Source organism: Apteryx mantelli, chromosome 19, assembly GCF_036417845.1.
Source record: "Apteryx mantelli isolate bAptMan1 chromosome 19, bAptMan1.hap1, whole genome shotgun sequence".
Classification (NCBI taxonomy): Eukaryota; Metazoa; Chordata; class Aves; order Apterygiformes; family Apterygidae; genus Apteryx; species Apteryx mantelli.
Window position 1 is genome coordinate 9,030,309 of NC_089996.1, and position 11,243 is coordinate 9,041,551.

At 63.4% G+C, this 11,243-nt stretch overlaps 1 protein-coding gene across 1 annotated transcript; it reads right to left on the minus strand.

The window, feature by feature from the left end:
- Positions 1–1,762: 1,762 nt before the first annotated feature.
- UBALD2 (UBA like domain containing 2) lies at positions 1,763–9,403 on the minus strand. The gene is made up of 3 exons (XM_067308502.1): positions 9,259–9,403; positions 8,498–8,560; positions 1,763–3,001 (listed from the first exon to the last, which is right to left on the minus strand). Exons 1-3 carry the CDS (start codon positions 9,376–9,378, stop codon positions 2,681–2,683), a joined length of 504 nt encoding a protein of 167 aa, XP_067164603.1. The 5' UTR covers positions 9,379–9,403; the 3' UTR covers positions 1,763–2,680.
- Positions 9,404–11,243: the final 1,840 nt, after the last annotated feature.

The following is an 11,243-nucleotide window of genomic DNA, read 5'->3' on the forward strand; positions in this document are numbered from 1 at the left end:
CGATTTCGGCGGGGTCGGGCCCAGCTGGGCAGAGCCCTGCAAAAGCCAGAGCCCGGCAGCGGCTCCCTGCTTTGGCCTTGCTGCTGCCGGCTCCGCTGCTCCCGCTGGAGCGGGTGAGTAGCCCCAAGCAGGGGGAGTTTTCCTGCTTGTCTCGGAGGATGTGCTGTGCTGGGGGTCCGGGGCTGCTCTTCCCGAGGGAATGGGAGTTTTTCCCTGAATTTCACAGTCATTGTCCCTCATCTGTGTCCCCAGAGCTGCTCTGGTCCCATTTGGGTTTTTTTAACCCCAGCTGCTTGTTGCACCCTGGCTGGGGAGCGGGTGTGCTGGAACGTGCAAAGGCTGGGTTTTAATTTAATACCAGCATTTAAAGGTTAATCAGGGGCTTTGGCTTTGCAAGGTCCTGAGCAGGATGAGGCCACTTCTGGCCCGCGCTGCTCTGCTAGCAGCGGCCGGGGAAGCGCTAACGACAGGCTCCCGGGGCCTGGCCCAGCCCGGGGTGTGCGGGCAGCTTAATCCCCAGCCCCCCGGCATGTGATTTGGATGAGCATGAGCGCTTTGCAAGTCGTTTCTCCCGTGCAATTTTCCAGTTAGGTACTTTTAAAAATAGCAGAGCGGCAAAAGCAGCCGAGGGGTGGGACGGGCGCTGTAACGCGGCACCTCGCTGCAATCGCAGCCTGGCGCTGCCGGGTGCTGCCGGAGCTGCTAGCCGCGCCGGGGCGAGGAGGATGTGGCGTGTTTCTGCGGGCGGTTTTGCAGCTTTTTGCCGATGGCGAATGAAGGACGAGGCCCGGGCTGCCTGCGGTCACCTTTGGGGTCGCTTTGGGTGGGAGACGCAGTCGGCCCGTACCCCTGCGTCGCTCCTGGCTATGCGGAGCCCTGCAAAAAGCTCCTGCCCGTCCCTGGCAAATCCACGTTTTGGAGCTGGCAGCCGCTGGCGATGGTGGGCGGAGGGGTGGGTTTGGTCTCGGTGTTGGCGGCGTCGCTTTTCGGTGTCGAGGCTCTTTATTTAGCCGTGCCGCGATATCCTCGGCATTGCCAGGCTCGGGGAGCCGGGCCGGGCGCATCCCGCCGGCCCCAAGCGTGGGGCAGCTCTCGCGGTGCCTGCTCCCTCCCAGGGGCCGATCTGGATCTCGGCCGCGGTCGGCGTGGGGTTTTTCCCCTGTCTTTGCCCTGCTTGGCCTGGGAAAGGCTGGAGCTGCTCCCCCCCGGCACGGGGGTGGATACGCATGCGGAAACAGACCTGGGGAGACGTGGGAGCTCTTTCATTTCAAGCCTGGCAGCTGCCTGCCCTGGCGCAATGCCAGGTGGGGACACAGGGCAGATGGATGGGGACGGACGCGGTGGCTGGTCAGGTCTGGGTTTGGGAGCTCGACTGGAAAACGCTCATCCCGGCGCACTCCAGGGGCGCTGGTGGAGCCCGCGGTGCCGTAGCATCGGGCAGCCCTCGCACCTGTCCCCCATCACGGAGACAGGATTGAGCATCGTCGGAGCGCTGAGGTCTGGGAAGCTCGTCACACGGGTTGGAGGGTGACAGAGCCCTGTGGCGAGAGGGTCTGGGGGGGGATATTGGCTCCTCGATGCCGCTGGATGGGTTCGCAAGCTCTGGTGTTTTGCCCCGGCTGGGGCGGCCCCACGGAAGGGGTCCTCTCCGCGGGGACGAGGACCGGGAAGGTGTCGCCCTCGTTCTCAGTCCCCGCTCCAAGCCGCTTCCCCGCCGGAGAGCCGCCTTCCCAGGAAAGAGAAAAGGCAGGGACTGCTGGTGTTAAAAAAGTGATTTTCTTTTTTTTATTATTTTTAAATTAATAAAAAAAACCTTCAACCTATCTTTATTTTTTGTTTTGTTTTTTTTTAAGCAAGATTGATTTGAAAACTAAAAAACCTCCCCCGGGCTCCCCTCTTCCCTCCTCCTCCGGGAAGGGCCTGTGAACAGCGGCTGCGGGGACGGCAGGGAGGGGGGGCATCACCTTGCTAAATCACAGCCCCCAGCTCGGTTTCCCAAACAGCATCTCCAGGGCCCGGCCGGGTGGTGGAGACGGGGAGGATCCGGTGAGCGGGATACGGGGCGGCTGTGCGACGAGCCGGGATGAATTTCGGCAGCCGAAGGAGGGTCGCTCCGTTTTAGTCATGGCAACAAGCGTCCAGGAAAATCCAGAGGCGCCGCCGTCGTGTTGAGCCGGGGCGCGGGAAGGGGTCGCGGCACGCGGCTGGCGCAGCACCATTGCAGCCAGGGGTGCTGAAAATCCACTCGTTTGGGGTTTTATATATATTTTTTCCTCCCTCCCCGTCTTGCATCCCAGCGAGCGTGGGGTGCTCAGACCTGGCACGTCGGAGCCCCCCCTCTCCCGCGGGGCGCTCGGCCGAGCGGCGCCACCTCCCAGCCCGTCGGCAACCCGCCCGTTGCTCATTCTCTCTGGATTTATATACATTAGATATATTTATATATTATAGTTATATATTAAAAAAAAAAAAAAGGAGAAAAGACCAGTTAGCGACTCTGGCAAGGAGGCTGCCGTGGGCCGGTGACCTCCCCCCCCCACCCCCGGAAAAACAAGAATAAACCCTAGAAAATGCTTCCAGTGCGTTTCTCAGGAACCCCCGCCCTGCTCCGAACGCCCTGGCCTGATCTCCCGAACCTCTTCTCTGCCCCCCCCCCGCGCCCCCCCCCGCCGGCGGCCGAGTCTTATCTCTGCCCGTCCACTGTGGCCACGGCTTGCTGCGGGGGGGCGCCGGGCTGCGGGCCCGGGGGCCAGGCGGGCGCCGGGTGGTGCAGGTGGTGGTGGAGGCCGTGGGCCGTGGGCGACGAGGGCGGCAGCCAGGCGGGCTGGTGGCTGGGGGGCGACGAGGCCCAGAAGGGGCTGAAGCTGCCCGGCGGCGAGCAGGCCATGGAGGTGATGGGGCTGTTGCTGCTCTGCAGGTTTTCCGAGGTCCGCAGCTTGGAGAACATGGCGAGCGCGTCCGGGAAGTTGGGCGGAGTGGCCGGGGTGTTGCTGGGGGTGCACATCTGCGAGGGAAGAGAGGAGACGGCGTGGGGAAGGAGCGCGGAGCTGGGGTTTGGAGGCGCTGCGGGGAGCCGGGACCTTGCCGGCGCCTGGTCCCGTCACCGGGCACCAAATGACCGAGGGGCATCCCGACGGGATGCAGCTCCGTGCACCTGGGATGGAGTAGCACCAGCTCCAGGTGGGTGTTCGGAGCCAAGAGGGGCCCCGGCGCTGTGCACGTCCCCGAGCCCTGCGAGCATGGGGCTGCCTGCCGCGAGCGCTGCGCCCCGGGGACGGTTTCCAGCATATCCATAACTTTTTTTGTCCTGAAATTCCCAGGGCTTCCCCCTGGCCCATGTGCGGCTTGGCAATAAAAAAAAGAGGCAGAGTGTGGGGTTGTCTCCAGCATCCCCGTGCAGGGCTCGCGCCATCCCCGTCATCAAGCCGCAGCGGCGCCGGGGCTGGCAAGGAAGCGGGGACGGATCCGTTAGTCGTGGGGACTCGGACGCCTTCCCTGGAGCCGCTTTCCTCCCTTCCGTGCAAGCGGCGTTGAACGCGTTTGGCCAGCAACTCGCAAGCGGACCAAAATAGCCCGGCAGTTTAGTTCCCTTCCTTAGAAGGGACCTGCTCCGGATCCGTTCTGTTCGGACATGGGGAAGCGGGCGGACCTGCGTCGCCCTGTCCCCCCCCCTGAGCGTGCAAGGGGAATTTCGGCCAGTCACAGATCTCACGGGAGCAAAGCACCCTACGAACCGCTGCTGCAAACCCTCCGGGGCCGCAAAGGCAGTCGTGATCGCAAAACCTACCCCCGGTGCGAAGCGCGGGGCCGAGGAGCCGAGGGGGGTCCCGGCTCCGGAGCGGAGCCCCCGCGAGGCTCCTCCAGCTGCGGCAGCTCCCTGCAAGGGGCCGGTTCCCGCCGGCCCGAATCCCCGCTCTCGCCCCACGCCGCGCCGCCGAGGCCGGTTTGCACGCGATGAGGCAAGGCGGCGGGAGCGAGGCAGCGCCGGCGCTTCCGCGGGGGGCGGCCGCCCCGCGCCGTTCCTGGTAAAGCCGGCGGCTTCTGCGTATCCGGCTAAATTTAGCACCGCGTCTCCACCTCCTTCCTCGGGGCCCGGCCTCTTCCCGCGGCTCGGCCCCGGCCCCGGCCCTTTTCGCAATGAATCCCGCCGCCCACTCGCCGCGCGGGCGGAGGAAAATCCGGGCCGAAGCCTCCCGGCCGCGGCCCGCGAGCGGCAGGAAGTCCCGGGGACTCGGTTCCTCCTGCAGAAGCAACGCACCCGGCAAGGAGCGGGGGGAAAATCCCCCCGGCGGCCGGGGAGCCCCTCTGCCCCCTCTCGCCGGGGCGAAGCGGAGGGCGCCGGGCCGGCTCGCGGCGTTGCACCGCGGCGCTGGCTGCACACGCACCCGCCGCGCCGGGTTTAAAAATAGCCGCAGTTTGTCTAGCGCTGTCCCTAGGGGAGGAACCATCTTGAGGAATATTCCCTTCCCGCTCGCCGATCCCAGCAAAACTCCGGCGAGGCGGCGCAAATTCACCTCGCGTTAAGCCGGGGCGAGCGCGGCCGGGATCCGGGGGCGAGGGGCAGGAGCGCCTCAACCGAGGGGCGAGAGCGGCTCGACGCCTCCCGGCTCGTCCTCCCGCGGACCCCGGCGCGCAGGGTTCGGGAGCGCCGGCTCTGCCAACGTCCCCGTCCCCCTCGTTCGGGCGGCCGCTCGCAGCGCAGCTCAAAACGACCCAAGGAAGCAGCTAACGCCTGAGTCGCGGCGATAGGAGAGGGTCGCGGTCGCGTTGCGGTGTGGTGCTAAGGGATTTCAGAAGTGTCTCCTCCCTCGAGGTTTAAGATGCCTTTTTAGCAATTTGGGATTAGTAAAACACTTCCGAGAAGGAGGAGTTCCTGCATCTCCTGCTTCCCGGGGGTTTTATCCCGTCAGCTGAAACAGCCGGGCCCAGTAGCAGGCAAAATGTGGGACGAGGGCACTGCCGGCCCAGCAAGCGCCCGAATTCGTGTCTCAGGATGCCCCTTGGCTCTTCTTATCCTTTTCCCAGGCCGTTTCTGGTAAACGTCGGGATTTAGAGAAAACTCCAGCACCGCTGCTAGGAAGCAGGCGTTTTCCGTTCCCAAAACGTGCGGTCTGGGCGGGCCGCAGGGCGTTAACGCCATCGCGTTTCGCGTTTCGTCCTGCCGGCCAGCGCCCCGTTTGCAGAAGGGAGCCGGACTAGGCGGCGGGATGCGCCAAGCGTCGCCCGTCGGGGCAGGAGGGCGATCCGCGCCGTGGGGCATCGCGCGAGACGTCCCCACGGCCTCTCCCGGCCCCGCGGAGAAACCTCTGCCCTCGGCAGCGCCGTGCAGCCGGCCCGAGCGTGTTTGACCTTCACGGGACAGAGGGGACGGAGCTCCCGCGCCGCTATAAAGCCGTAGCAGCTCCTTACGGCAACGGGGAAGCGGCTCGGCGCCAAATTGATTTTTCAGTAGAGTTGCAGCAGGCTTTCCCAGCCCTACACACATGGGAAAAGCAGCTCCTATTCCCAAACGTCTCCAATAACCTGGGCCACCTCTTTTGCTCGGGATGCATCGCTTCCTCAGCCTGCCCATGCCTGGAGCAGGACAGTCGCGATCCATTTGGTACCTGGGGTTGGTTGCACCCGGAAAGTCCTTGGGCGGCGGCACAGGCCCGTCTAGAGCTGAACCTTCACCCCCAGGGCAGATGCCAGCCTGTGCCGAGTTTGTTTTTCAATCCGGGCAATTAAAAAACAAACGAGCGGAGGAGATAAGCGGTTTGCCGGGACGGCGGGTCCGGGGGGTCTCCCGCAGCCGCGCGGCGCTGCCGGGTGAACACCGAGGGCTGCAGCGAGCCGGGGAAGTTTCTCCCTCTGCACGCCCGGATCTCTGCAGAAACTAATTTCAGAGCTCACCTCCAACTCGCGCTAAGCCAGCTTTTATTTTAAATAGCCTGTGCTTTTGGCAGTACCTGGAGAGAGATTTGTTGCAAAAAGGCTCTAATTTCAAGCGAGTGTGTTCAAAAAAATATATATATATATGCACACAACCCAAATACCAGCTGTGGGCTGAGGTCAGACACGCTGCTGGAGGGGGCACGCGGCTCAGCTTCTGCAGTGTTGTTTGCAAGATTAATTAAAAAAAAAAAATTGCTGTATAATTATTGCCTTCCTCCTCCGACACCTTTTCTTTTTTTTTTTTCTTTTTTTTTTTTTTTTAAAGGAGCCGCTCGCAATCGCTTGCCAAAAGGCTCCATCCCGCTTCAGGCCCGACAGCTTCGGCAAGGATCTTCCTAAGCTTAACGACAGGCAGGAGATTTCGTAAGCCGCGGGGAGTATCTCCCGTCGGCGGGGAAGCGGCCCGGCCGGCGCGCGAGGCCCGCGAGGCGGCGCGGGGGCGAAGGCGCTTCGCGGCGCCGCGACTTGTTACTGGTTTACTCAGAGCTTTGTTCTCCCTCGGCTTTAAAAAGAAATAGAAACTACGGTTGTAAAGCCCCTCGTCTTAACCTCTGTCCCTGCCCCGAATGGAGGCATGTGAAGCTGCAGCGAGATCAAGACACTTTGGGGCAGGGGAAATAGCAGCAAAAATGCCAAAAATGCAACGGGGAGGAATCGGACGAGCATCTGGGAGAGACGGTTGGAGGCCGCTTGTCACCGTGCGGAGCACAACTTGTCCTGCAAACTCCCTGATTAACGCCTATCTGGCCGCAAGGAAAATAAAACAGGGAGGGGGGAGAGAAAAGTTTGTGTTTTTGACCCAAGGCGCGTTGTGCGAGACGGGTCGGGGACTGGCGAGCCGGAGCAGGAGGCGGCGAGGCACCGGGCAGGACGAGGTGCCCTTCGGAGGCGATGCCGTCCCCAAAACCGGGCTTCGACCCAGGGCAGAAACCTCCTTCCCGAGCAAAAAGGGGGCCAGCTCTGCCGTGCCGCTCCTCTCGTTTGAGAAACGGGAGTCCAAAGTGCTTCGGACGTGAGCGTTTCAGGGCCGAACCGTAACGATTCAGGGCTAATGTTGTGGTCTCCTTTCATTTAAAGGAAACGAAACAGGTCCGAGGTGGATCTCGCTTCGCCCCGTTCACAAGGAGTGCAAATACCAAGAATCAGTGTGTTTCATCACAACCTGTTTTGCATCAAACTTCCTGTAGCAACCAAGCACTAACCGATTCAAACTGGGAAGGAATCGCCCTGCTGAGCTTTTTTCAAACACTTTCAGGCCTGCAGCTCCTGGCTCGTCTCCTTTTCCTTCTCCAACTGGGAAAGACTTTTTTTTTCCCCCCCTTATGAGATTAATATCTCACAAGCTTTCCGAAGCACTAGCTCGAACAGGGCTTGACAACTGCAAACTCGGTGAAAGCCTGTCCTCCAGCCACCCGAAAGCCTGTTCGTGGGAATTTTCCAGCTAATTTACAAATAAAAGCTCTAGGACCAGATTTCTCCTACGGTAAAGGAACGAGATAAAAATCTAGTTCCTCTCAGAGAGCCATTGTGTTCCAGCCAGGCTTCTCCCCCCCCCAAACACGGCGATTTTGGTGCTGGGTTAGCTCCGAACTTCTGGCCCCATCGCTGGCGTGCGGGACCTTGAGCTCCTCCGTGGCTCCCCCTTGCCTAGTGCCGACTATGTTTTTGGGGAGCTGAGACTTGTTCTTCACCGTGCCCAGGACTAGGGGAAAAGTGCATTTTGCTGGAGCACACAGATAGCCTCCTCTGCAATAAGCCTTATTGCAACACGGGAGAAATTTTGCATCAGAAAATTAAATAAATAAAAGGTTTGGAGCAGGGTAAAGCTGGCGAGGCAGGAACCGGCCCGGTAAAATTGGGTTTCTCCAAAAGACACCCTTTGCTGCTAGAGATTTCAGGCCAGCTGCAGATTTCCCGACAGCAGGTGTAAGAAAAGGAGGAGAAAAAAAAAAAAGATCGGCTCGGCTTAGCCTAGATCTGCTCTTTACCCCCACACGCGGCACGGTTTAGTTTCCTCAACAGGAGGAAAAGAGAGGAAGGAAAAAAAAAGAAAAGAAACAAAAACAACCACCCACCCAGAGAAGAAAACTTCCTCCGCTTTGCCGGAGGGACTTGCCCTCAGCCAAGGTCAAGCGGCGCTGGGCGAAGCTGGACTCGGCGCGGCGGTGCCGCCGCGGCCCCCCGAGCCCGACTCGCAGCGAGATGCTCGCGGAGACAAACTATTTCCTGGCAGACATTTTAGCTCGTGTTTACATTTGCCGGCTGTGTATTTCTCCGGTTGCAGAGCAATATGGCTGTCAGAGGAGCTGACAGCTCGGCGCCCGCCGCGGCCCCCCGCCAGCGCGGCCCGGCCCCGGGGGGCTCAGGGAGGCGGCGCCGGGGCATCGCGGGGGCCTCGGCGGCCGCTCCGGAGGGCAGCGGGGTGGCGAAGGCGCCTTGGCGTTGGGCGCGCGGGAGGGAGGGAGGGAGGAGGGAAGGGGAGCTGCTAGGAAGGGCCCCCGCCGGGAATCGGGGTCTCGCCGGCGGCGGAGCGAGGCCGGGCGGGCGTGAAGTTGGTCTCACTTACCATCTGGTGGTGGTGGTGGCTGTTGGGAATGTTCGTTTCCTGGAAAAAGGCGCTCAGGGCGGTCTGCGAAAATAACACCGAGCAACTAGTTAAATGCAGCGAGGAGACAAAGGCGGAAGAAAAACAACGGAGGGGCCGAGAGCCGGGGCAAAGCGCCGGCGAGCGCGGTTCCACCGCGAGCGGACAAAGCGGGGGCCCCCGCCGGCGGCCCCCAAACGCCGCTTTTGGCCCCCAAACCCGGGCGGACGCCTCCGAAGGGGCCTTTCGCCCGCAGGGGCCCGTTTTGGCCCCCGTGGCAGGGGGCTCCCACGCTTGCACCGGGGGAAGGGGGCAAGGCCCACGGGGGGGGGAGTTGGGGTCCCCAACACCCCCCAGCCCCGGGTAGGGGGGTCCCCCGTGGATTGTGCCCCCGCACCCGGGGGGGCGGAGGGGCCTCGGGGCGGCTCCCCCCGTGTTTTGGGCTCTGGGCTGCGGGGCCCAGCCGGCAGCTCCGGTTACAGCCCGGGTATAAATAGCCACGGGAGATTTCCGAGCCGGTTTTTCCTCTCTTCCAGGAGGTTTGGGGTGGGGGGGGTGGGGGGAAATAGCACCCACGCCCCGCACCTCCCCCCCCGCCGCCACCCCCCGCGGCGGGCAGGGCCCCGGCGGCCACCAGCGGCGCCCACGCGTGTCCGCGGCCTCCCCCTCTCGCGGCCCCGCCGCACCGGGGGGGGGGCGGGGGGGCTCCCCGGTGCCCCCCCTCCCCACGCCGCGCCACGCACCTCGAACTGCCAGTGGGCCGCCTGCAGGAGCTGCTTGGCCTGGTCGGCGGCGCAGCCGGCCGCCAGCACGAACTGGTTGATCATGACCTGGTGCCGCAGCTCCTCCATGTTCACCGACATGGCGGGGGGGGGGGTCGGGTTTTTTTTTGGGGGGGGGGGGGGGCCGGCGCACGCTGCCGCTCGGCGCGGCCCCGCCGTGGGTGGCCCCGGAGCGCTGCGGGCCGCGCCGCGCCGCCGACGGTCCCGCGGGCCGGGGGGCGGGGCAGGGGGCGGGGCCGCGGGCCGGCCCCCCCGCGCCCCGCGCGCCCTGATTGGCCGCCGCCGCGCGCCCCGCGCGCCCCGGCCCGGCGGTTCGAATCTTCCAGCTGCCCCCGGCTGCTCCGCCCGCGCCCCGCCGCCCCCCCTCCCTCCCCCCTCCACCGCCTCCGGAGGAGGCGGCGCCCCTTCCCCATTGGCCGCCGCCTGTGTTTTGGCTGGAGGGCCCGCCGCCATTGGCCGGCCGCCCCGCGAGGGGCGGGGCGCCGCGCGGTGGGGGTCGCAGCCCGGCGGAAGGGCCGTCCCGCTCGCGGATTGGCTGCCGGCCCCTGCTGTTTTGCTACTTGTCTCAAAAGAGAAAAGAAGGCCGTTGTGACGTCACGTTCATTGAGGAGCTTCATTGAGAGGCGCGGGCCGCGGGGGGGGGGCGCCCTGCCGCCGCGGCCCCTCCCCCTCTCCCGGGCTGCCCGCCGCCGCCGCGGCTTTGGGGTGAGATTCCCGGGATTTGGGCTCAGCCAGCGCTTCCTCGCGCCCTCGTTTCGCCCCCCTTTGCGGCCGCTCGGCCGTTCCGTGCCTCAGTTTCCCCAGCGGCAAGCTGGGAGCGACGCCGGCTCCCGAATCTTCCCCGTCGCGGAGGAGCCCGGGAAGACCAGAGGAGTTTAAAGGACTCCGTCAGAGCTCATATGTTTATTTTATTTTTTAAAAATAATGCTTAAAACACTCGTGAGTCACTGTTGTTACTAAGCGGCTGGAGCCTGAAGCAGAGCTCTCTTCCCTAACGCGTTTTTCCGCGTCTCTCGTCGCTGCTGGTTTGCCGCCGCCTTTGCTCCCCCCGCGAGAGCCGCTTAACGGAATTTGAGGTTATTGGGCTCAATCCTCCCTTGGCAGCATTTAATTAACGGGAGAAAAGCAGCGTTAAAAACCCCAAGTGAATAAACCAGGGACTTTTTGCAAATGCATGGCGTAAAAAATAGGCCGAGCCGAAAAGAGCCTTCGGAGATTCGGAAGCGGCGGCAAGCAAGCCGAGGAGGAGGCAAGGAATGGGCGGATAGATAGGGATTTTTGGAAGTAACCTCGGCAGCTGGTTGCTTCCCAGGCGCCCCGGTTTTCCAGGGAGAGACTTCGCCGGGAGCGTGGCGTCGAGCTCACGCGGGGCCTCGGCTTGCTTCCTTCTTCCGGCAGCACGGCAAGCCCGGAAGCGTGAAATCGGAAAGCCGAATGGCCTGGATATTTCTGTATGCAACCTGGTTTCGAGCTGAATTAGCACTGAAGCGGCCTGGGGGTAGCGCGGGCCTGCAGAACGCCTCCAAACGCTGTTTAGGCCTCTCCTTCCCAAGCCTTAAGCGGGCGATCGGCGTCCGAGGACGGGGTAAAACCCATCGGCTGCAAAGGGGTAAATCCTCATCCAGCAGCTCCCGCCTGGCCTCAGCTCCCAGCCACCACCTGGGGCCTTTCGTCACTGCGGGCACTTCTTGCCCCCCACCGTTCCTCCCAAAACCACCTCCCCAACCACAGCGCTTCGGTGCCGGGGCAGGAGCAGGGTCCGGACAGGAGCAGAGCGTCAGACCCAGCTCTTGCACAGCGGCCGATGCCCATCCGGCCTGAACACTGCTTTTTCTCCGGGCGTTTTGATCCCCCCCCCCGTTTCTGTGCTGCAGAGCCCTGCTAGGTTTGCTGGGCCAGGTTTCGTGGCGCGGTCCCCGGGGGTTTCCTCCCCGGCGATGGCCGCG